Below are 25,836 nucleotides of genomic sequence, written 5' to 3'. Positions count from 1 at the left end.
GCAATCTTGGGTTATTGCAACCTCCGTCTCCTGGGTTCAAGTGATTTTCCTTCCTCAGCCTGTTGAGTAGCTGGGATTACAGGCATGTGCCACCATGCCCAGCTAATTTTGTGGTTTTAGAAGAGACAGGGTTTCTCCATGTTGGTCAAGCTGGTCTCAAACTCCTGATCTCAGGTGATCCCCGCCTGACTCAGCCTCCCAAAGTGCTGGGATTACAGGTGTGAGCCACCATGCCTGGCATAGTTATTTTTTACTAGTTTATTGATAATCGACTATATAATAGTTAAATATCAGTGATACATTGATTTTTGACATTTTGAAATTTGAATAATAGAAACTTGTGGACTTACAGTGGTATTCAGCATGTATTTAAAGTGCAGGATGTTCTGGTGCTGATTCTAACCTAGCATTTGATTTTATCTAAGTTGTCTTAGATTTTATCTCTTTCATGGATGGTTATAACTATATTTTGCCTTCAGAGTGTTCCTTAGGTGGATGATGGAAGTAGTGTGATAGATTTTGGAAGGGTTACCATCGTTTTGCATAGTGGCATTTAGAGTTTTCTGAGTTGTTCATAAGAATCAAGCCAGGTGTGGTGGCTCATGCCTGTAATCCCAGCACTTTGGGAGGCTGAGGCAGGAGGATCTCTTGAGCCTAGGAGTCTGCTTTGGAAATTTCCTCAGAGCATAGAAATTATTTTTAAATGAAATTACAGATGCTATTAGGCATTAGATTATAACTAAGTTATTAACATGGGAAAATACTTTAAAATTGCAGTTTGTGGTTATATAATCTTCCGAGGTGCAAATTCTCAGAAAAATGCATTCCGGAAAAATCCCAGTGATCCAAAACTTTCACGTAAGTATTGATTTCTATTTACATATATATATTACATGAATATTTTTATGCTGCTTTTTATCTTGACATCATTAAAAATATATTTTTATTATTTTTATTTAGATTTAAAAACCATTCACACTTCAACGGGAAAAAATCTTCTAGTTTCTGGATGGTGGGGCTTTGTTCGCCACCCCAATTACTTGGGTGATCTCATCATGGCCCTGGCGTGGTCCCTCCCATGTGGTAAGCATTTCAGAAGAGTGTTAGTTTGACTCTTTCAGCCGCCTGAAAGGTGTGTGTGTCCTTTGTTTGAGACGGTGTGGGCAAGGTGGGTGTGAGTCTTTGGTTGCCCTTTTCTACTGTGAGGTTGGTCTCTGTAGAAGCTCCTCTTGCATTTGAGGGTAATTGGTGCCTGAAGGAAGCCTAAAAGCAAAATTTTAAGTTTTAAACTGTGCCTGATAGCTTTTTTCTAAGTAGAATATATAGAAATTAATTCAGCTTCTTAATTCATGACTCACTGCACACAGATTGGGAAAAACTTTGGTTCTTAAGAAGGGAAAGAGATTCTGTTTTTCTTTGTGCGAGTCTGGCCTTGTGGGGAGCAGGGGGAGCAGGGGAGTAGGGGGAGCATGGGGAACTATGGGAGCTGGGGGAGCAGGGGCACTGGGGAATCCAGGGGAGGTGGGATAGCTGGGGGAGCAGGGTGCGGGGGTGGGGGGCTGGGGAGCTGGGGGAGCTGAGGGAGGAGGGGAAGCTGGGAGAGCTGGGGGAGCTGGGGGAACAGGGAGCTGGGAGAGCTATGGGAGCCGGGGAAGCAGGGGTATGGGGGAAGCAGGGGTATCGGGGAGCAGCGGGAGCTGTGGGACCCGAGGGAGCTGTGGGAGCTGGGGAAGCAGAGGGATTCCGGAAAGCTGGGGGAGCTATGGGGGTAGGGGGAACTGGCTTGTGCCTGCTACCTCCTGTGTGCAGTGGCCCGGTGGCCCTTGGCAGTTTTACTTCTTCACTGGGGGAAGAAGGGTGAGAAATGGAGACATTTGCATAATGTCTCCCTTTAACTATGAGGACAGATGTTTTGATTGTGATGGATTGTTAGAATGGATTCATCACTTTTGAGTAGCTTCTAATTTAGATAAGACCTGCCACTTCCCAGTGGGATTTTACAGACTGATTTGTTTTCCTTATTAGAGAAAATGAAGTAACCTTGTGGTTCATTTTTAGAGAATTTGGAGGAAAGCAGGAAAAAATATGTTGTAGTGATAATAAAAATATCTAATACTGTGTACTGGGATTATCCACAGGTTTTAATCACATTCTGCCTTATTTCTACGTGGTTTATTTCACCATGTTGCTTGTCCACCGAGAAGCTCGTGACGAGTACCAGTGTAAGAAGAAATACGGTGTGGCTTGGGAAAAGTACTGTCAGCGTGTGCCCTACCGTATATTTCCATATATCTACTAATGCTCTTCTGGCACATCTACAAAATGCTCCTGCAATTCTGGCTGCCATTTGCGAAAACAAGGAAAAATATCCAAAACTTTCTTTTGTTGCACTGACAGGATCTGTAAATTTTTTTTTTCTTTTTGAGTCAGGACTATAGAGCCAAGTAGTCTTTTATTATAGCTGTTTACTCTTATTAAATTATAATTAACACAGGAAAAATACAAGTAAGGATGTGAGATTTTGCATTTTTATGGGAAATTTTCAGCCCTTAAAAATCTGAAAACAAAAGTCTTAATATTAATATACTATGAAGAATACTATTGATGTTTATGGTTTTTGATTACTTTTCAAATTTTGATTTTTTTTTTTGCCCATTGGTTTTTCTTAAAACACCCTTACATTTAAAGTACATTTATGTTTTATTCAGTAAGAGAATAGAATTTTTTCTTTAAGTCATTTACTAGTTATATCATTTGAAAGCAAAAAGAAGGGCCTATATTAAATGCTGAAAGTGAAGAGTGATGAGATTATTAGCAGACACTGTTTAAGGGAGACCATTTGTAGCAGTTGGCTTAACCTCAACTTCTAAAACTATTTGAAAATGTAAATACATAGCTTAGTTTTATGTAATATATCAGATTTTTCTGTATAGTATTTTGAATGTGAGATGATTGTCAGGACTAACTGTCTTTTTAACAAAACATTTTCAGTATTTTAAATAAAGTTTTGTAAAGTGATGTGAATTAAAAATTTTGAAACAATTAGAATTCATTTACTATCGTATAGAAGATACTGTTAAAACATAGGAAGGGTATTTTTTGATCCAAAGTTAGTGAATTTGGCTTTGCTACCTCAATTGCAGGTGTTTGTTTGCCTTTATAAACTGTTGCAAATAGAAAAAAAATAGAATAAATATATATTTTTTTGAGTAACATCAATATTTAAACATTTTCACACAGATTGGTGTTTGAAAATTTGCCATTCCAGGCTAATATTTTTATATATTTTTGACTTTTTAAAAGTTAATCAGTGTTTTTGTTACTGTTAAGCTCACACAGTTTATACTGTATTTTTTATATATCCTTTATATTTACAAAACTTTACTCCCTGTAAAGGAGTGCTATCTAAAAACAACTTAAGGGGTTAAAGTCGTTTCTTTTAGTTTACTAGACGAGTATAAGGTAGCTTTAGCAATTACATTCTAGCGAAATTGATATAGTTTCATTTTTAATTGTCCTGTAATAGAACAGTAGCAAATTCACTAAAGGTTTGTGTTCAAAGTTAAATTGTTCTCAGTACTTTAAATATAGAGGAATGTGATAAATATAGTGTGTATGTTTGGGTTTTAATGATACATTTTATATATGAGCCATTTAGATATGCAGTGTTCATTCTACACTGCATTTGAAGTGTATGTAACTTAGCTTATGTTAATGCAGTCATGAATTTGGTTTGCTCTAGCATCTTGTAGTCTTTAAACATTCTTTTAGTGAAATTGTCATTGCTTTATCAGTGCTGATGTGTGCAAGCAGTTTTTAAATTTTGCTTTTCTCCTGGCATCAGAAAGTGGTTACCAGCATTTTCTGTACTAGATTACACCAAGGAAGCTTTTGGGGAGGGAGGAAGGACATTAAATTCTCTCCCCAGTAATGAAAAGAGCCCATTACCAATGCAGTGCTGCAATTTCTGGATGTCAGCTACAATTTGTTTTTAATTTTGTTTTTGACATGTTTATTTGGCAAATTTTATAATGAAGTTTTAAGTTGGAAATAAAATGTAGCAACATTTTGATCACTTTGGAGCTTCTTTTACCCCCTTTTTTGCTTGAAACTCTGGGATTTTTGGGACCAAGACAGGAGCCCTGAGATTCCCACCCCCACCTAGCCTCCTCTTTTCCTAGGATCATCTGTTTGGGACCCCTGGACAACTGCTGTTTATTTCAAGACTATCAGAATGTTGGAGCTCAAAGAGGTTAGTTGGGAGTCTTAACTCCCAGAAAATGGTCATGTATTTAGTGTTTGCTGTTTGAGAAAATACAGAAATGCTAAAACTATTGTAGATTCAGTCATACTTTCAAATGAATTTGTATGAATCACAGAAGCATCTATGCATTTGAAAGAAAGCACATGTGTGAGAGACATTTCTGTGCCTGCTGACCATGCTTTAGTGCTCATTTGGATTTCCAGTTGACTCTAAGCCTGAGTTGTGAGATGAGATCAGACAGCTTCACCTCTCAATTTGTCCTGCTGGGACATTACATTGCAAAAGGTAGATATGTCAGAAGATGCACCAATACCAAGTATATGACGTATATTTTTGTCTTTAGTTTTGCACTGTTTGGAGCAAATGATGAAGTATTGGATTTTAAGAAAAGATACAAGGTGGAATGTTTCTAGGTACAGTTTACTTGCATATAGATGGTACAGTTTCCTAGACACAAATAACGTGTTTTATTCATGGCTGTTAAAGTTTAGTGCTGGGTACAAGTCCCACCTTTTCTACGCCCCTTACTGTAGAGAGAAGGGACTGTTGCATCTTCATTTGTGTACACGTGGGTTATGCTTTCTGCCCATGGACCATTGCCACAATAAAGTGACAGTCAGATGTGGCTTCAAAAGCTAGCTCTGCTCTCAGCAGTGTGCGATTGGGCAATCTCTGAGCACTGGTTTCCTCATGTATAAAATCTGGCTGATGTGTCTACATAGTATAGAGGTGTAGAGGGGCCTGAGGATGATTCAGGGATCATTAGTGCTCAACATGGTGCTGAGTCATGATAGCCATTTTTAGTAAGTAATAAAATTCTCCCTACAGAAACATTTAATTTACCGAATTCTCAGGATTTGGTTTTTAGTAGGCAAAGAGGTCTAGTGAAGTCAGAACCATATTGCTTTTTTTCCCCCCAGAGATGGGTCTTTTTCTGTCACCCAGGCTGGAGTGCAGTGGCATGATCATAGCTCAGTGCAGCCTCAACCTCCGGGGCTCAGGCCATCTTTCTGTCTCAGACTCCTGAGTAGCTGGGACTACAGGTGCCTCATCATGTCTGGCTAAGTTTTTAAACACTTTTTTTGTAAAGACAGGATCTTGTTATGTTTTCAAGGCTGGTCTTGAACTCCTGGCCTCAAGTGATCCTCTTGCGTTGGCCTCCCAAAGTGCTGGGATTATAAGCATGAGTCACTGAACCCAGCTAGACTGCAATTAAAAAAAAATTTTTTTTCATTTTTTTGAGACAGTCTTGCTCTGTCACCTAGACTGGAGGGCAGTGGTGCAGTCTTGGGTCACAGCAACCTCTGCATCCCAGGCTCAAGTGATTTTCATGCCTCAGCTTCCTGAACTGGAATTACAGACATGTGCCACCATGCCTGGCTGATTTGCATATTTTTAGCAGAGATGAGGTTTCACCATGTTGTCCAGGCTGTTCTCGAAGTCCTGAACTAGTTAGTGTTGGGATTACAGGCGTGAGCCACTGCGCCCAGCCCATACTGCATTTCTTTAAAGAAGAAGGCCCTTCTCTTTTGTTTCAGAAGTCTGCAGCTAGGTCAGCAGTGTAGTATTCTGTGTTTACTTAGAGCAGCCAGGGGAAATACTCCAAAGACCTACTCTACATGTGTATATTTTATTGTATATAACTTTATAAATCACTTTATCAAAACGTTTATAAAGACATGCCCTGATACCTTGCCAGGTGGTATGGTTTTTACTGTTAGGAGAGTCAAATTTGCTGTATTCCAGGTTGTGCTGACCTGTATTAGAGCCCAACCACAGGGACATTGCACGGTCAGGTCTTAGGTATCTAAAATAAAAAGCAGCTGTAAGATTCCCCAATGTGTTGAAGTTTTTATGTACAAGTGAAATAAAGAGACCGCAGCTGCCCAGTCTGGCCAAACACACAAATGCTTTATAAAGGGTGTTGACTACACATGAATGTCTTGAAACATGTAAATCTGGCTAGAGTCAAAAATTAAAATGGTTTGGTATGGACATTTATTTTTCATTCTTTTCACAAAGCAATGCAACCCGCATTGTGATCCAGTGACTAGGAGGTTTCTTTGTTGGTAAGTAAACTGATGTTAAAAAGTTTGTTGGCAAACCGGTAGTTGCCAAAATTCTTGATCTCTCAGGTGTCTGGTAAACCGGGCATTCAAAAGTATGGAGTTCTGAATCTGTCGTCTGGCTAGAAGCATTCGGTGTTTCGGTAGAAATCTTAAAAAAAAAAAAAAATTCCAGTAGTCAAATTGCATAGTTGAAATGAATCAGTGGCTCATATTTTCTATATGCTTGGCTTGGGCAATTTGTTATGAATTAGATACAGTAGAGGTTAAATGATTAATGTAACAGCATGTGGAAATTATACCTGGATAATATAAAGAGTAATTATTATGGCTTTATAGTACATATTCTTGAGAACATGGGATGTAAGTAGGCATCTACTTTAAATTTTAGTAATATTTTGGGAGATCTAAAATCTTTGTTGTTTGAGTATATCATCACATCTCCCTTGTGAAGTTATAGGGAATGGGAATAAGAGTGGTTTGTATATTACTGAGGGTGGTTTGTATATTACTGAGCTCAGGTTTAGGACTTCAGAGTAACAGCACGGTGGTTACCTTTGTTGGCAAAAAGTATATGTCGGGAAAATCACAGCACATCTCCAGAGGTAGCGAGTCTTCCAGTATTTTTTGTTCGCGATTCCATCTTGCCCCCTCAATGAATAAACCGAAAATGTAAACTCCAGTGTGAGAGGAGTCTAAGCCCTACGATGGAAGAGAGGTGGTGTCAGGGGTCCCCAGGAGAAGCAGCGACCAACCGGAGATTCCATCTGGAGCTGAGACAACCCATCTGGAGCTGAGACGACCCATCTGGAGGGGCTTGTCCTACCTAAGGCATGTTGCCCGAAGTTCTAAGGTGAATACTTAATTTCTTTTTTTTCCTATTCTGAGTGCTTTAAAAAGTGTAGGCTTTCTATCTATAGAATCAACCTGAACTGAAATATATGTATTTTTTTCATCATGCCCCTCCTCAGCATGAAGACAAATACTTTCAAACACAATAAAGATGCAAATTTCTACAACTGTAATCTTGTAACTGAGCCTTCTCGGAGAGAGCAAGAACAGTTAAAAAAGGAGACAGAGTACACTGTGCTCAAATGTTTTCACTTACCTCTACTGTAGTGGCCATAGCCATTGTTTTAGGCTCTAGAAATTTAAAAAAGGCTGAGGAGGGTTTTACATATCTATCTATCTATATATCTATATACACACACATACACACATTATCTGTCTGTATCAATCAATCATCTATGAGACAGAGAGTGAGACTTGGTCTGTTGTCCAGGCTGGAGTGCAGTGGTGTGATTGTGGCTCACTGCACCCTCTGCTTCCTGGGTTACAGCGATTCTCCTGCCTAAGCCACCTAAGTAACTGGGATTACAGGCGTGCGCCACCATGCCTGCCTAATTTTTTGTATTTTTAGTAGAGATGGGGTTTCACCATGTTGGGCAGGCTGGTCTTGAATTCCTGACCTCCAGTGATCTGTTCCCCTCAGCCTCCCAAAGTGCTGGGATTACAAGTGTGAGCCACCGCACCTGGCCAGGTTCCATATATTTTTGAATGATACAGGTTAAATAGATGATTAAATTTTAACGATAGAAGGTTAAGTAAAATGAGTTTCTGATGAGGTCTGTGAAGTAGAAAATTTAGTTGCCTGCAGCTCCAATTCCAGGTGACTCCAGGTGTGCCTGAGGCAGGTCTGTGAAATCACAATGTCTCCTGCAGGTGTGCTGTAGGTATACCCAGCCTGGAGGAGCTGGCAGCCAAGTACCAGGTCACCCAGGGCAGGTATCTGAAGAGGAGGTATGGGCACTGCTGTTCTGAGCTTCACCTTAATGCAGTCTGGGCTAGCTTGACAAGGGCAGCAGTGTGGAACAGCCTGTGCTGTGCCTGGTAGCAACTTCTGTGCTGTCCACTCTGGAATGTGACTACCTGGAGGTTCAAGGTGAACTCGTATTAAGCCCTTCCTATTTGGGCTTACTCTATAAAAGACTTTTATGGGAATTGGTTTGTATAGTATTTACTTCTCTTCCCCTTAACTTACATAAATGCAAAGTTTCCTGTACTGCATTTGTTCTAGTGTTGTCCTTTCCTGACAATCTTAGAAGAAGTTAATCTAATGCATTTGACAGTGTGACATCCATTTATACTTGTATAACTTGGTTATAGCATACATGGGTTTTTCCTCTGAAAAACATAAATTGTAGGTAAATTTTAAACAGCCCCTTTTCGAATGATTTGACTCTCCAAAGAACCACTCAGAACAAATGGAAGTAATCTTAATTCAACTAAGTGGAAGCTGGTTCTTTGTATAAAGCAGAAATAACTGAGAACATCATCTGATTAGTTGGATAGAGCCAAAAAGCAAAGTTAGGTGGGCAGTCCATACCCTTACTCGCTCTCTGTGAGTCATAAGGCCTTTGTGCACCTCTGCCTTTAGGTAGCCTTTTCATGTCTAATGTGTTATGTAGGAAGAGGTTAGGTTACAGGTGTAGAGTCATCTAGACTTGGGTTCAAAGCTTATGATCTGCCTCTTTGAACCTTCGTTTCCTGACCTACAGAATGAGGGTAATTTTTGAGGATTAAATAATGCAGGTAGGCCGGGTGCAGTGGCTCACGCCTGTAATCCCAGCATTTTGGGGGGCCAAGGCAGTCGGATCACCTGAGGTCTGGAGTTCTTGATATTTCCAACAGCCAGAGCAGTTTTGGACACGTATTTTCAAGTGAGAGAATTAAATAGTTGAGTAAACCTCAAGTCAAAAACATATTTGAACCTGAACTTTCTTCCACGTCAGTACTCTTGCCAAGTGGTCACCTGATTTCTCCTAAAGCTCCAGTGACAGGGCATTCCCTGTCTATAAAAGGACACTCAAGGGCCAGATGCAGTGGCTGACACCCGTAATCCCAGCACTCTGGGAGACTGAGGTGGGTGGATCACCTGAGGTTGGGAGTTCGAGAACAACATGACCAACATGGAGAAACTCCATCTCTACTACAAATATAAAAAATTAGCTGGGTGTGGTGGCTCATGCCTGTAATCCCAGCTACTCAGGAGGCTGTGAGGATTAAATAATGCAGGTAGGCTGGGCGCAGTGGCTCATGCCTGTAATCCCAGCACTTTGGGAGGCTGAGGTGGGCAGATCACCTGAGGACAGGAGATTGAGACCATCCTGGCTAACATGGTGAAACCTTGTCTTTACTGAAAAAAAAAAAAATACAAAAATTAGCCAGACATGGTGGCGGGTGCCACCCCAAATCAGATGACCACTTGGCAAGAGTACTGACATGGAAGAAAATTCAGGTTCAGATGTGTTTTCGACTTAATTCACTCACTTGAAAATATGTGTCCCTGGCTGTTGGAAATATAGGGATGAACAAAATAAGGCTTCTACCCTTTAGAAGATCAAGTGGGCCACTTGAACCCGGGAGGCTGAGGTTGTGGTGAGCCGAGATTGTGCCATTGCACTTCAGCCTGGTCAGCAAGAGCCGAGATCGTGCCATTGCACTTCAGCCTGGGCAACAAGAGCGAAACTCTGTCTAAAAAAAAAAAAAGAAAAAAGGATACTCCACCATCATCATCAGTTTAGATGATGTGTCTTTCCCTTGGAGCTCCCCCTCACTGGAGTTCTGGTAGAATTAGAGTCTAATTCATGTATCACCCTTTTCAATATTTCTTTTTCTCTTTAGTCTTTTGCCTTGTAGGACAAATTCTCCCAGTTTTATCCTTCTTCTAATATGTTTCTAACATTCACTAATTCTGGGGAGTCTCAGAATCATCTTCAGTGCAATCTGATGAGTGCTGAGGAGAGGAAGACCAGGACTGGACCAAGAGGCCAAACAGCATGAGTGTCCACCACCTCCTCCCACCCCAAATCCCAGAATGCAACTATAAAAGCACTGGAAGGAGGATCCAAGATGGCGGATTAGACACAACTCCAGCGCACAACACCCAGCGAGAGAGAGGCAGAAACCCAGAGATCTCCTAGCTTCAATCAAGGTAGCAGGTGCATTTCAACGGGCCTGGTCTGAGGGTGAGCAAAGCCCACTCAGGGCAGATGGAGGCGGGGAGGGGTGTTACTTCACTCAGAAAGTACATCTGACCCGCAAATCAGAGGCTCCACCTCTGGCGCTCTGGTCCAGATACAGCGCTTCCCCCAAAGCCTCAGCAATACACAGAACAGGGGATCTTTGCCAGTCAAGCCCCGGGAATTACAAGTGCGGAGTTGAGTAAGAGTCTGCAGACTGAGCTATCGCCCCCTCCCTTTGCTGGGAGAGAGAGGGAGCTGTAAGCGGGAGCAGCTGGGTGGCCCCTACCCCATGACCAGAGAGAGAGAAAGCTGAAATGGGGAGACTGCCAGGTGTGGCTGGGTGGCTCCTTACCCTCCCCCACAAACCCCAGAGGGCTGAAGCTCTGACTCTAGTGGGTTGCATAGCCAGTGCCACAGTCTGAGATGAACGCTGAATGATCCAGCCCAGTGGAGGAAGGGCACAATCCACCACTAGAGGGGTGGGACTGGGCTACATGTTTAAAAAAAACACACACAGGCTTCCTGTGTAGCAATGGGACAGCATTCTTGACAACCCAGCAGCGCCTACAGGTCAGCGGAAGAGGCAGGCCTAATCTCCCAGCATAAAGAAAAAAGACACAGGAAGCTTCCCTGGGAACCTGAAGGAGTCCCTAGAAACCCAGTAGCGCCCCCACAGGCAGACAAGCGACGTCCTCAAGCAGCTCTCTTGACACCACAGCCAGGTAAATCCACAAAGATGGGAAAAAACCAGCACAAAAAAGGTGAAACCATCAAAGACCAGAACACCTCTTCTCCTTCAAGGGATCACAACTTGACTGAGAAGGAGTGTGAAGAATTGACGGAAGCAGGATTCAGAAGGTGGATAATAACAAACTTTTCAGAGCTAAAGGAGCATGTTCTAACTCAATGCAAAGAAACCAAAAACCTTGAAAAAAGGTTAGACGAAATGCTAACTAGAATAACCAGCTTAGAGAAGAACATAAATGACTTGATGGAGCTGAAAAACACAGCACGAGAACTATGTGAAGCAAACACAAGTTTTAATAGCCGAATTGATCAAGCAGAAGGAAGGCTATCAGAGATTGAAGATCAACTCAATGAAATAAAAAGAGAAGGCAATACAAGAGAGAGAAGAGTGAAAAATGAACAAAGCCTCCAAGAAATACGGGATTATGTGAAAAAACCTAATTATACTTGATTGGTGTACCTGATTATGATGGGGAGAATGAATCCAAGCTGGAAAACACACTCCAGGATATTATCCAGGAGAACTTCCCAAGCCTAGTAAGGCAGTCCAAATTTCAAATTCAGGAAATACAGAGAACTCCACAATATATTCCTCAAGAAGAGCAACCCCAAGGCACATAATCATCAGATTCACCAGGGTCGAAATGAAGGAAAAAATGCTAAGGGCAGCCAGAGAGAAAGGTCAGGTCACCCACAGAGGCAAGCCAATCAGACTCACAGCAGATCTCTCGGCAGAAACCCTACAAGCCAGAAGACAGCGGGGGCCAATACTCAACATCCTTAAAGAAAAGAACTTTCAATTCAGAATCTCATACCCAGCCAAACTAAGCTTCAGAAGTGAAGAAATAAAATCCCTTACGGACAAGAATTATTGAGAGATTTTTGTCACTACCAGACCTGCCCTACAAGACCTCCTGAAAGAAACACTAAGCATGGAAAGGAACAAGTACCAGTCACTGCAAAAAGCAAACCAGTTGGCAAAGACCAAAAATGCAATGAAGAAAATGAGTCAACTAATGAGAAAGAAAGCCAGTAACAAAAAACGGCAGGATCAAATTCACACATAACAATATTAACATTGAATGTAAATGTCCTAAACGCCCCAATCAAAAGACATAGACTGGCAAACTGGATAAAAAGTCAGAACCCATCGATGTGCTGTATTCAAGAAACCCATCTCACATACAAAGACACACATAGACTCAAAGTAAAGGGATGGAAGAAGATTTGCCAAGCAAATGGAGGACAAAAAAAAGCAGGGGTTGCAATCCTAGTCTCTGACAAAATGGACTTCAGACCAACAAAGATCAAAAGAGATAAAGAAGGACACTACATAATGGTAAAAGGATCAATCCAGCAGGAAGAGCTAACTATCCTAAATATATACGCCCGCAACACAGGAACACCCAGATACATAAGGCAAGTTCTTAATGACCTAAAATGAGATTTAGACTCCCACACAATAATAGTGGGAGACTTCAATACTCCACTATCAATATTAGATCAACGAGACAGAAAATTAACAAGGATATCCAGGACTTGAATGCAGAGCTGGACCAAGTGGATCTAATAGACATACACAGAATGCTCCATCCCAAATCCACAGAATATACATTTTTCTCAGCACCACATTGTGCTTACTCTAAAATTGACCACATCATTGGAAACAAATCACTCCTCAGCAAATGCAAAAGAACAGAAATCATAACAAACAGTCTATCAGACCACAGCGCAATCAGACTAGAACTCAGGATCAAGAAACACACTGAAAACCGCACAACCACTTGGAAACTGAACAACTTGCTTCTGAATGTTGACTGGATAAACAGTGAAATGAAGGCAGAAATAAAGATGTTCTTCGAAACCAACCAGAATGTAGACACAACTTACCAGAATCTCTGGGATACCTTTAAAGCAGTATTGAGAGGGAAATTTATAGCGATAAATGCCCACCAGAGAAGAGAGGAAAGATCTAAAATCGACACCCTATCATCAAAATTGAAAGAACTAGAGGAGCAAGATCAAAAAAACTCAAAAGCTAGCAGAAGACAAGAGATAACTAAGATCAGAGCAGAACTGAAGGAGATAGAGACGCAAAAAACCCTTCAAAAAAACCAATAAATCCAGGAGCTGGTTTTTTGAAAAGATCAACAAAATATACCACTAGCCAGATTAATAAAAAAGAAAGGGAGAATAATCAAATAAATGCAATAAAAAACGATAAAGGGGATACCACCCCTGATCCCACAGAAATACAAACTACCATCAGAGATTACTACAAAAAGCTCTACTCATATAAACCACTAAACCAGGAAGATATGGATAAATTCCTAGACACTTGTACCCTACCAAAACTAAACCAGGAGGAAGCTGAAACCCTGAATAGACCAATAACAAGGGCTGAAGTAGAGGCAGCAATCAATAGCCTACCAAAAAAAGTCCAAGTCCAGACGGGTTCATAGCCGAATTCTACCAGACGTACAAAGAGGAGCTGGTTCCATTCCTTCTGAAACTGTATCAAACAATACAAAAGGAGGGAATCCTCCCTAACTCATTTTATGAGACCAATATCATCCTGATACCAAAACCAGGCAGAGACTCGAAAACTTCAGGCCAATATCCATGATGAACATTGATGCAAAAATCTACTGGCAAACAGATTGCAACAGCACATCAAGAAGCTTATCCATCATGACCAAGTAGGCTTCATCCCAGGGATGCAAGGCTGGTTCAACATACACAAATCCATAAATGTAATCCATCACATAAATGGAACCAAAGACAAAAACCACATGATTATCTCAATAGATGTAGAGAAGGCCTTAGATAAAATTCAACAGCGCTTCATGCTAAAAACTCTCAATAAACTAGGTATTGATGGAACATACCATAAAATGATAAAAGCTATATATGACAAACCTACAGCCAATATCATACTGAACAGACATAAGCTGGAAGAATTCCCTTTGAAATCAGGCACTAGAAAAGGATGTCCTCTCTCACCACTCCTATTCAACATAGTATTGGAAGTTCTAGTCAGAGCAATCAGGCAAGAAAAAGAAATAAAGGTATTCAATTAGGAAAGGAGGAAGTCAAACTGTCTCTATTGGCAGATGACATGATTGTATATCTAGAAGACCCCATTGTCTCAGACCAAAATCTTCTCAAACTGATAAGCAACTTCAGCAAAGTCTCAGGATACAAAATCAATGTGTAAAAAATCACAAGCATTTCTGTAAACCAATAACAGACACACAGAGAGCAAATCAAAAGTGAAATTTCATTCATGATTGCTACAAAGAGAATAGAATACCTAGAAACACAACTAACAAAGAATGCAAAGGACCTCTTCAAGGAGAACTATAAACCACTGCTCAACGAAATAAGAGAGGACACAAACAGGTGGAGAAACATTCCATGCTTATGGTTAGGAAGAATAAATATTGTGAAAATGGCCATACTGCCCAAAGTAATCTATAGATTCAATGCTATCCCCATCAAGCTACCAATGACCTTCTTCACAGAACTGGAAAAAACCACTTTAAACTTCATATGGAATCACAAAAGACCCCGCATAGCCAAGACAATCCTAAGCAAAAATAACAAAGCCAGAGTCATCACACTGCCAGACTTCAAACTATACTGCAAGGCTACAGTAATCAAAACAGCATGGTACTGGTACCAAAATAGAGACCCCAGAAGAAACACCACACATCTACAACCATCTGATCTTTGACAAACCCAGCAAAAACAAGCAATGGGGAAGGGACTCCATGTTTAATAAATGGTGTTGGGAAAACTGGCTAGCAATGTGCAGAAAGCAGAAACTGGTCCCCTACCTGTCACCTTACACTAAAATCAACTCCAGATGGATCAAAGATTTAAACATAAAACCTAACACCATAAAAACACTAGAAGAAAACGTAGGCAAAACTATCCAGGACATAGGCATAGGCAAGGACTTCATGACTAAAACACCAAAAGCAATGGCAATAAAAGCCAGGATAGACAAATGGGATCTAATGAAACTCCAGAGCTTCTGTACAGCAAAGGAAACCATAATTAGAGTGAATCGGCAACCAACAGAATGGGAAAAATTTTTTGCAATCTACCTATCTGACAAAGGGCTAATATCCAGAATCTACAAAGAACTAAAACAGATATACAAGAAAAAAACCCCATTCAAAAGTGGGCGAAGGATATGAACACTTTGCAAAAGAGGACATATATGAGGCCAACAAACATGAAAAAATGCTCTTCATCACTGGTCATTAGAGAAATGCAAATCAAAACCACACTGAGACATCTCACGCCAGTTAGAATGATGATCATTAAAAAATTGGGAGACAATGGTTGCTGGAGAGGATGTGGAGAAACAGGAACACTCTTACACAGTTGGTGGGAGTGTAAATTAGTTCAACCATTGTGGAAGACAGTGTGGCGATTTCTCAAGGATCTAGAAATAGAAATTCCATTTGACCCAGCAATCCCACTATTGGGTATATACCCAAAGAACTAGAAATTGTTCTACTATAAAGACACATCACATATGTTCATTGCAGCAGTGTGTACAATAGCAACGACATGGAACCAACCCAAATGCCCATCAACGATAGACTGGACAAAGAAAATGTGGTACAAACACACCATGGAATACTATGCAGCCATAAAAAACGATGAGTTTGTGTCCTTTGTAGGGACTTGGATGAATCTGGAAACTATCATTCTCAGCAAACTGACCCAAGAACAGAAAGGCAAGTACCATATGTTCTTACTCATAGGTGTGTGTTGAACAATGAGAACACGTGGACTCAGGGAGAGGAGCATCACACACAGTGGACAGTTTGGGGGTGGGGTAGGGGAGAGAGAATGCTAAAGATACTGAGCATTATTTCATTCTTTTTTTTTTTTTTTTTTTTTTTTTTTCAATCTTTAGTTTCACCATATTGGTCAGGCTGATTTTTCTTTTTTCAATCTTTAGACTAACCTCTCCCAACCCTGTCCCTGCTTCCTCCCCAGCATTGGTCCTGGAGCAGAAAAATAGATTCCCAGAAGAAATTGGAATTTAGTAAATGACAACTATGGCCCTTCAAATCAGTGGGGACAGTGGTGGGGAAGTGGCAGGGCTGGGGTGCACAGTGCATCTGGCTTGCTGGTGCTCTGTGCCCTGCGCCAGCCCAAGCCGCCTCCACACGTCCCCCTCACTGCACTGCTGAGGACTGGGAGGGTGCAGGTTTCCACTTGGCACCTGGCTGAGCTCTGGAATGAGCCAGTTGCTGGGGGCAGGCATTTCAGCCAAGAGCTGCCAGGAGAAGTTTGCCCACTGATTTAAAATATCACCTTTCGATTCTGACCTCAGTAGCATCTGTCTTCATTTATAATAGGGGATACTTAGAAAGTCTGTTTATTGTATTGACTTAAATCTTTTATTCATGATTTATAATATTTTTCCCTCAGAAAGAGAGTGGGGAAAGAGGAAGTCTGAGGGCATTTACACTTGAAGCAGGGCTGTGCCTTGTTGATTTGCCTCTCTAGTGCCTGGCACACAGAAAGTGCTGAATAAAGGTTTGTTGAGGGCATAATTGATTAAATGAATTAATGAATGATTACTCTTTCTAAACTTTTAAGTATTCCCGTACCTTAAAGGCTCTCCTGACTATGTTGAGTTTCTTTTGCATAAATACAGAGAACTTCTCATCTTTGTCAGTTGTGTCGGAAATCACATGGTGGGTGAAGGTGAGGGTATCCACAGAGATTCCTCGGGACCTCCCATAGTCTTGAAGCACAGCAGCAAGAAAAGCTTTGGAGAAGAACACACACCATCAGGTTCCTTGTGAGTCTCAGGGTTTCCTGCTGGGGTTAGCAACAATGATGTCTCATGGAGGATGAAGGGAAGAGTGGAGGAAAAAGGACAAAGAGATGGGCTAGGCAGGAGCAGAGCACTAGTTCACCCACCCTCTCAGGCCTTGGTGACTGGTCTGGCCAGCTGCGGGAGCCTCCTGGTGAACATGGGTTGCTTTTCAAGGCCAGCACCCCTCCTGTATTCATTGTGGGGATAGAGGGGCTGTAAATTCTGAGACCCTCTCCATTTCTGAGCCAATCTTGGCTGATAATCATACCTCATCCTTTTGGAAACAAACAAGTGTGTCAGAGTCTTCCTCATAAATGTCATATGGACACTGGGAGAAGGAAGGTTCTGTTGCCTCCAGGGTTGCTGAGCTGCTTGTGGCCATGTTTCCCCCGGGTGCATGGAGAAAGGCTATGTGCAGTAGGAAAAAAATGAGAACCTCTCAAACTTGCCATGTCTGTCTCTATGATCCCCATCAGCCTGCTCCTCTCCCTGTGCTCCATATTTCAGTGAATGTTGCCAGCAACCACCCAGCTTTCCAAACCAGAGATCCAGGAGTCATGCTTAACCTCCTTCTCCCTGCTACCTCTATCCTTCCAAACACGGAGTCTAGTTGGTTCTGGTTCCTAAATGTCCCCTACTCCCCACTTCTGCCCCACTACCACTGCCCTACTCTGATCACCATCAGCTCTTGCCTGGAGAATAAAGCAGAGTCCTTATTTGATTGATTGATTGATTGATAAGACAGGGTCTTGTTCTGTTGCCCAGGCTGGAGAACAGTGGCTTGGGGCTCACTGCAGCCTTGACCTCCTGGGCTCAAGCAATTCTCCTGCCTCAGCCTCTTGAGTAGCTGGGACTATAGGTGTGCACCACCGCACCCCGCTAATCTGCAGACTCCTTAAATGACCAGGACCCAGCCTTGTTCTTCTCCAGTGCACTCCTGCCCTTCTTCCTTCCTACAGCTGCTGGATCATGACCTCTCTGGCCTGAAACACTTCAGTGGTTTCTGCTGCCACAGGATGGAGTGGACTCCCTTAGTGTGTGTTACACAGCCCCAGGGGCCAGCCGTGTCCACCTTTGCAGTTGCAACCATTCTCCCTCTGGGGGTCTTTTGTTCTGGCCATAATGAACATTTGGTTTCTCCTAGTCTGAATGGTGTTTTCTCTAATAAGAATGCTGTCCCTGCTTAGTGCAGTCATCTAAACACTCAACATTTTAAGTCAGGCTGAGTTCAAATCTTGGCTCAGTCACTAGTCGTGTTCCCCCCCCTCGCCCCCAGAATCATTCCACTTAGTAGTGGAGTGACCTTGGACGGGACTCTCAACTTCTTGCTAGTGATATGACTTGGGGCAAATTCCTTAATTTTTCTGTGCCAAAGTTTTCTGTCTGAAAACAGGGATAGTTCTAGTAAAAACCTCATAAGGTTGTCATGAGAATTAAATGACTTAATTTATACAAAGTCCTCAGAACAGTGCATGGCACCCAATAAGTACTATGGAAGCACTACGAATTATTCTTTTCTTCCTCTGTCTGCACTTGGATAATACTTAATTGGTAGCAAGCTTCAAGACTCATCCTAGATGTTATTTCCTTAGTGGGCTTCCCTGGCTCTTAGTGAAGGTCCCCCTGTTTTATGCTCCACAAGTACTGATCCATTCCTATATTCCATTGAGAAAGCCATTCATTCATTCTTCAAATTTTAGTGAGAGCTTTGTACGCGTGTGCTAGGGGCTGTATCAGGGGCTAGGGACACCACAGAAATTAAAACAGTCTTGGTTCCTGCCTTCGTGGAGCTCACAGCCCAGTGTCACCCCTTTACAACTCTCTTTACACCCCCCCCAACCACACATCGTTGGAACGTGCTCTGGTTCATGCCTGCCTCTCCTGCTGGACATTTGTGCTGAGCAGGCAGAAACAGGTGAAATCTGATAGGGGTGGGTGGATTTGGCATGTGAGGAGGTTGGGGTGAGGGAAGGAAGTGGGTGGAGAGGAAGAGCTGCTCTAGTGCACACGAGAGACCCAGGCACTTGTGGGGGTGCAGGTGCTGTCATCTTAAAGGGGAGGAGACAAAGGTGAGTGACAGGGCAATTGAGTGCAAACTTGGTTGGGCCAGGTCTGGAGCTGACCTTGGTTCTAATGCTCACCTTGTGGAAAGAAGAAAGCTGGGAGCCAGTATCTTGAAGGAAACCCTTCAAAGAGATTGTTCTCTGAATCATCATGGTATTTGCATTTTTGGCTAGATGATGGAACAGGCTGCTTCCAAATTGTGACAAATCCCATATACCTAGTGGAAGGCAGACCACAGATTGGGGGATTAAAGGCATAATAATTGCACATCTTTGGGTGACGTGGGCCATTTCCCCCAGTTCCTCCCCTCCGTGGGCCCTTCGTTTACTTTTCATTTCAACTTCCCCAGTGCAGGACTCTTATCCAGTCCTTGAATAGAAGCCAACTACGGTTTTAAGGTCTTGAAGGAAAAGAGGGAGCACAAAGGCTGGAAGGCAACAGATTTGGGTAACGAGATGTCATTATTATAGTGGGAATCCTGCCTGGGCCTTGTGGAATCTTGTCCGTTGTTTTTGAGTTACAGACATCTCACAAAGGATATAAAGACGTGAATTTGTTCTGTTGCTACACTTACAGTAGCAAACGTAAATACAGGAGGCAGCTTCGCTCAGACTTTGGAATGAGTTCTGAGTTCAAATCTCAACACTTCCATGTTCTACTTGTGTAACCTTGGGCACTTCATGTCCTTGGACAGTTTCCTCATCTCCAAAATGGGGATGATGATAATGACAGCACCTCCTTCACATCAAGGGCTGCTGTGAGTAAAGCTCCTAACGAAATATTCCACATCCTGTGAGGCACTTGTTAGATGCCAGCTACTCTAATGCCTCTCAAGCTATTTTTATTATAACTAAAAACACATTTGAAAATTAAATGTGGCTGGGCACGATGGCTCACGCCTGTAATCCCTGCACTTTGAGAGGCCGAGGCAGGTGGATCACTTGAGGTCAGGAGTTCAAAACCAGCCTGGCCAACATGGTGAAACCCCGCTTCTACTAAAAATACAAAAAATTAGCTGGGCGTGGTGGCAGGTGCCTGTAGTCCCAGCTACTTGGGAGGCTGAGGGAGAAGAATCGCTTGAACCCAGGAGGCGGAGGTTTTAGTGAACTGAGATTGTGCCATTGCACCCCAGCCTGGATGACAGAGCGAGACTCTGTTTCAGAATAAAATAAATAAAAGTAAAAATTACATGTAACTAATTATTCCCTTTCACATTTCATCCTGTGCATTTCTTAGGAAAGAGAAATGTACTATGTTGTAGTCATAACTCCATCTCTTGAGTGAGGGAGCTTACACAAGACTCAACACCTTAGGTCCTCACTTTCTCAGCTCAAAGGGCAGATAAGAATCCCTCCCTTGCTTAATTCACACGTTACTGTGAGAACACAAGGAAACCAAGCATGGGAAATGATGTCATAAACCTTTAGGCTTTAAGCAAAACTGAGGAAGGGAGTGTAAAGCAGCTTTCACCCATACCGACGCTGTATCGCAGTGTAAGCCACTTTGGCCCAAGTATTGAAGAAATTCAGCCGCTGGATGAGATCATCAATCCAGGAACTCAGTGGCTTACATGACGTGTAGGCGTGTTTCTGTTGGGATTTAAAGACAGTCACATCATTTTTTTCCCTTGTCTTTGGGGTCATCAGGAACATTTCTGCAAACCTTGGTAATAGGCTCAATTGCCAGGGAGAAATACCTTGGCAGGAGGATGTCATTTTCCAACTGAAAGCACACAATGAAAAGTCTAGCCCTTATTACCAGGGCAAAACAACATTATCCTAACAGTGCTTTGAATAAAACGCTTGGAAGCTTCTATTCTGGCTGAAGGCTTTTATCACTCTTTTCATATCTTTTCATTTCCTCATCCTCTTTTCTCCTGTTTGGGGGAGATCACCTTCACATGCTATTAGGCATGAGCAATTTCAGCTTCCTGGCCTTCCCCTATACAAAGTTCTCTACATCCCACCCACTGTCTACTCCCTTTCCCTGCTTTGCCATCCAGTTCTGAGCCAAGTTGCCCTTGCCCCTGTGCTCTGCACAGCCTTCTGGCATACCTCCTCTCCCTTCTGTGGATTCCACTTTCCATCCTCCATCCCTGTTTATTAGTGCACTGTCCATCTTAACTACACAAATCACCCAACACTCAATCCTACCTGTTCGATGCAAGTGGGGAGGAGGAGAATCCTGCAGCCCAATAGCTTCTTTCTCCTTTTGTTTACTGTACCCTCTTCTGGAGTCCTCCTTAGAAACCACAAGTGACCTTCTATTTTCCATATTCAAGCCTCACTCCCTGCACGTGTATCCTCTGCAGCTTTTGACGGAGCTCACTGCTTCCTCCTCCCTTGCTTTGGCTTCTGTGACTAGACTCCACCCTGGCTTTCTCTTGAATTCTCCGACTACTTCTTTTTAGGTCTCATTCACTGGCTCCTCTTCTTCCCTCCCTCGAGGCTGGTGTTGCCCAGAGTCCCTTTAGCCCTCTTCTCTTGCTACTTTACATTCCCTCTCCCTGATTTAATCCATGGCTCTGTCTAGGCTGATGACACCAAGCACTCGCTTTGTAGCCTGTGCATTTGTCCCATTGCTTTTCAATAGCTCTACGTGAGAAGCCCTCTAGCTCCTCACACTTTCCATGTCTAAAACAGGATGCCGTCGTCTGTTCCTCAAACAGCACGTCTTTCTGCCCACCCCATCTCTGAATGCACGACTTCCTAACCATTGGTCCAAGCTGGACATTTCTACCTGACTAATCTCAGCTCTTGTCACTCTGTCAAGTGAGCAATGGCCTCAGCCACATGTGACTGTACTCAGAGTGTACCAACTCAGCCGTGTTCCTTTAGCCTTACTTTGCATTTACAGAGTCCTAGCTATTTCACCACTGGGCTTGCTAAGCATGTAATAAGGCCTCTCTGCTTTTTTGTTTTCGTATCTGTAAAATAAGGTCATTGGAGTGGAGGATCCCTAAGATCCTTTTAAGCTCTGAAGTCCTATGATTCTAGATATGTCTCCGTATTTCAATTTTTCATCACGGCTTGTATTCAATTTTAAAGAATTATAATTGTCATTATTTCCTCTCACCTGTCTTCATGTTTTCTACATAGGTTTAAAAAATAACTTTATTGAGATATAATTCAAATGCCATACAGCTTACTTATTTAAAGCATACAAATTAATGGTTTTCGTATATTCACTGAGTTGTGCAATCACTACTGTAGTCAATTGTAGGACATTTCCTTGACTCCAAAAGAAAACGCTTTTAGCATCCATTCTCCAATTCCCTGTCACCCACAAACCAAGGCAACCAGTAATCTACTTTCTGTCACTATGGATTTGTCTATTCTGGACATTTCCTGTAAATGAAATCATACAATATATGGTCTTTGTGATGGCCTTCTTACACATAGCACAAAAAACCTATTGTTTTTAAGCTTTATCCATGCTGTAGCATGTATCAGCACTTCATTCATTTTGCTGGCTGAATGTTATTTCATTACAGGGGCATACCATATTTTATCCATTCATCAGTCAGTGGACATTTGAGTTGTTTCCACCTTTTGGGTATTATAAATAATGCTGCCATGAACATTCATATGCAAGTTTTGTGTGGACTTTTTTTTGTTGTTGTTGGAGATGGAGTCTCCCCCTGTCACCCAGGCTGGAGTGCAATGACATGATCTTGGCTCACTGCAACCTCCACCTCCTGGGTTCAAGCAATTCTCCTGCCTTAGCCTCACAAGTAGCTGGGATTGCAGGTGCCTGCCACCATACCTGGTTAATTTTTTAATTTTTATTTTTAGTAGAGACAGGGTTTCACCATGTTGGGCAGGCTGGTCTTGAACTCCTGACCTCAGGTGATCTGCTGCCTTGGCCTTGCAAAGCGCTGGGATTACAGGTGTGAGCCCCGGTGTCCGGCCTGGACATATGTTTTAATTTTTCTTGGGTATATTCTTAGGAGTGAAACTGCTGAGTCAAATGGTAAATCTCTTTAACTTTTTGAGAAACTTCTGCACTATTTTCAAAGTGGCCATACTATTTTTCATTCCCATGAGTGGTGTATGAGGGTTTCAGTATCTCCACCTCCTCACCAACGCTTGTTTTTAATGTCTTTTTAATTCTGTCTATCCTAGTAGGTGTGAAGTTGTATCTCATTATGGTTTTGATTTGCATTTCCCTGTAAACAAATGATGTTGAACATCTTTTTACATGTCTACACAGGTTTTTAATCTGGTATAGGTTTCAGGGTTCTGGAAGAGGCCAGTGCTAATTGTAAGGGGAGAAGTTCATTTCTAGGGAAATAGTGTTAGTGTCCAGCATCGAGCTTGTTAATTTCCTACTCTGTGCTGCCAGGTCTTCCATGGCTTATTTTATTCCTGGTCTAATAAATTTTGTGTTTTTACAATTTGGCCTTCTGTTTAAGACCACAACCCAGCAATTTCTTCATTATCTTGTTTAGCTTTGTTTTTATTTTAAAAGCAATTATATTCACCACTTATAGTAGTACCAACAGTGCACCTACTAGGACATGAACCGCCGTAATGCATAGACATACACATAGTGATAACTAAGTGATGGTGCCGTGTGGCTAACAGTGACTGTTAAGAGGCATTCCAACTTCAGAGATACGAAAATATGAAAAAGTACATCAGCATCTTTTAATAGTTACATGTTTCATCATGCAGATGCACCAGTTAACTTCACCATTCCCTTGAACCTGGACATTTATTTCAAGCAAGCAAGAAAATAGGAAATAAGAATAACTGCTTACCTGCCACAATGTAGGCACTCTCATATTAAGAAAAGAGTTAAATATTTCCTCCAATTCTTGGGTGAGGATGATCTCTCCTTTTATAGCAAGTTGAAGATCTTTTAAGGATTTATGTATGACAAATAATAACTTATCAAATCGTGTAATTTCTTGCTTCAAAAAGGTTAACAAGACACAATGGATAAGGGGGTCGTGATCTAGATTTTAAAACGAGATAAAATTTTGATATTTTACAGATTAAAAAGAGGCTTTACATGGAGGGACTTAGGCTTTGAAAGTTAAGGGAGTTTCGTGTGTCTTGACAAGGGGTTGATAAACATTTTCTGTAGAAGGTCAGATAGCAAACATTTTAGGGTGTGGGGACCACACCGTCCTTGAAAGCTACTCGGCTCTCCGCTTGCAGTGTGGGTGTGGCCACACTATGTACTTGTATAGCCACACTATCTACCACGTATGGATGCATGGACAATATGTCATGAGTAAGTGTGGCTGTGTTCCAATAAAGCTTTATTTATGGGCACTCAAATTTGAATTTCATATAACATTTATGTGTTGCAAACTATATTTCTTCCTTGTGTTTTTTTCAGCCATTAAAAAATGCAAAAGCCATTTTAGTTCACAGGCTGTACAAAAAAGAAGGGTGGGCTGGATTTGGCCTGTGAGCCCTAATTTACTGACTTGATTGAGACTCAACAATGATACTGTTTTGTTAGACTATTGCTCAATATTTGGTTCCCAAATAAACTTCTTGAAAGGCATAGAATATGGATATTAAAATAACTGGGAAAATTATCATAGTCCAGCAATTTAGCCCCTTAGAGATGGGTTTGGAGCCATCTCTGGGCAACCAGGCGTCCTCTGTTTTCCTGGACCTGTCCTGATTCCCCTTAGCTTCTCAGAGCCAAGTGGTCTTCCAGCAGAAGGTCCATCTAAACCTCTGCTGTTCCAGAAGGCAGAGAGGCAGAGAGAATAGGCATCTAGGAGCTCTTGAGAATCTGCCAAGCAGAATTGCTGCTTTCTGGTTGGCTACACTTATTTCTTCACTTTTGATCTCGGTGCCACATGCTACCAACCCCCAAACTAAAATGTGATTTTCTTCCCTGCTCTCTGTCTTTCAGCTTGGAGAGAGGAGGCAGAGACTGAGTTTTCCTACTTATCTCAGTCTTTCCACTTCTGTGGAATTTTTGTCCAACCTTTACCTTACTCCTGATGCCAGAGTCCTTTCCTGAGGAGGGTGAGGTAAAGGGAAAAAGCTCATGTCCCACGCTCACCTTTGAGATTTTTAGAAAGAGACTCCCAAATGGAGCTTGACATCATGCTCTTCAAAGTGGTTGGCATTCCCACAGCATGTTCTTCTTTCTCCACTGTCAGTGGCAGCCGATTTAGCAAATCGGAGAGAATTTCCATCACCAGTTCCTCATTACTCTGCTCAGGTCTGCAAAAGAAACCAAGAGAAGATTGAGACATGGAGTGGGAAGAGGGAGATGGGAGAGATTTGTTAAAGGATTTAAGATTACCAGGAGACCGGAGGAATAAGTTTTAGTGTTCTATACCACTGTAGGATGACTACAGTTAATACAAATAGATTACACACCTTCAGATAGCTAGAAGAGAGGATACTGAAAGTTTCCAACACAAAGAAATGATAAATGTTTGAGATGATAGACATGTAAATTGTCCTGATCTGATCATTATATGTTGTATGTATCAAAACATCACTATGTACCACAGAAATATGTACAATTATTATGTCAATTAAAAAAATAAAAATCGGCTGGGCATGTTTCACGCCTGTAATTCCTGCACTTTGAGACACTGAGGTGGGCAGATCACTTGAGGTCAGGAGTTCGAGATCAGCCTGGCCAATGTGGTGTAACCCCGTCTCTACCAAAAATACACAAATTAGCCAGGTGTGGTGGGTCCCTGTAATCCCAGCTACTCAGGAGCTGAGGCACGAGAATCACTTGAACCTGGAAGGTGGAGGTTGCAGTGACCAGAGACGGTGCCACTGCACTCCAGCCTGAGTAACAGAGTGAGACTCTGTCTCAAAAAAAGAA

General features: G+C 42.0%; 2 protein-coding genes across 7 annotated transcripts in view; one reads left to right on the top strand and one right to left on the bottom strand.

Annotated features, from left to right (window-relative positions):
- LBR (lamin B receptor) overlaps positions 1-7,563 on the top strand; it is a 30,811-nt gene extending 23,248 nt beyond the window's left edge. For 3 of the 6 annotated variants that reach the window (XM_017526415.2, XM_017526411.2, XM_017526412.2), the window contains 3 exons: positions 778-858; positions 961-1,083; positions 2,139-4,075. In XM_017526415.2, the coding sequence (XP_017381904.1) occupies positions 778-858; positions 961-1,083; positions 2,139-2,299 (365 nt within the window). In that variant the 3' untranslated portion in view covers positions 2,300-4,075. Of the gene's footprint in view, positions 1-777; positions 859-960; positions 1,084-2,138; positions 4,076-4,181; positions 4,335-6,286; positions 6,500-7,013 lie in introns of those variants that run through there. The other 3 variants (XR_001824474.2, XR_001824472.2, XM_017526413.2) reach the window with 3 other exon arrangements.
- DNAH14 (dynein axonemal heavy chain 14) overlaps positions 6,246-25,836 on the bottom strand; it is a 400,020-nt gene continuing 380,429 nt past the window's right edge. Inside the window, exons 80-86 of the mRNA XM_037737730.1 lie at positions 25,051-25,214; positions 23,780-23,976; positions 20,494-20,606; positions 19,095-19,234; positions 16,742-16,902; positions 6,886-7,032; positions 6,246-6,481 (exon numbers count right to left, since the gene is read on the bottom strand). Coding sequence (XP_037593658.1) covers positions 6,263-6,481; positions 6,886-7,032; positions 16,742-16,902; positions 19,095-19,234; positions 20,494-20,606; positions 23,780-23,976; positions 25,051-25,214 — 1,141 coding nt within the window. The 3' untranslated portion in view covers positions 6,246-6,262. The remainder of the gene's footprint in view (positions 6,482-6,885; positions 7,033-16,741; positions 16,903-19,094; positions 19,235-20,493; positions 20,607-23,779; positions 23,977-25,050; positions 25,215-25,836) is intronic.

This window comes from Cebus imitator, unplaced genomic scaffold (genome assembly GCF_001604975.1).
Source record: "Cebus imitator isolate Cc_AM_T3 unplaced genomic scaffold, Cebus_imitator-1.0 Scaffold42, whole genome shotgun sequence".
NCBI classification, from domain to species: Eukaryota; Metazoa; Chordata; class Mammalia; order Primates; family Cebidae; genus Cebus; species Cebus imitator.
The sequence above is the reverse complement of the archived record's forward strand: the minus strand, read 5'-3'. Positions and strand labels throughout refer to the sequence as shown.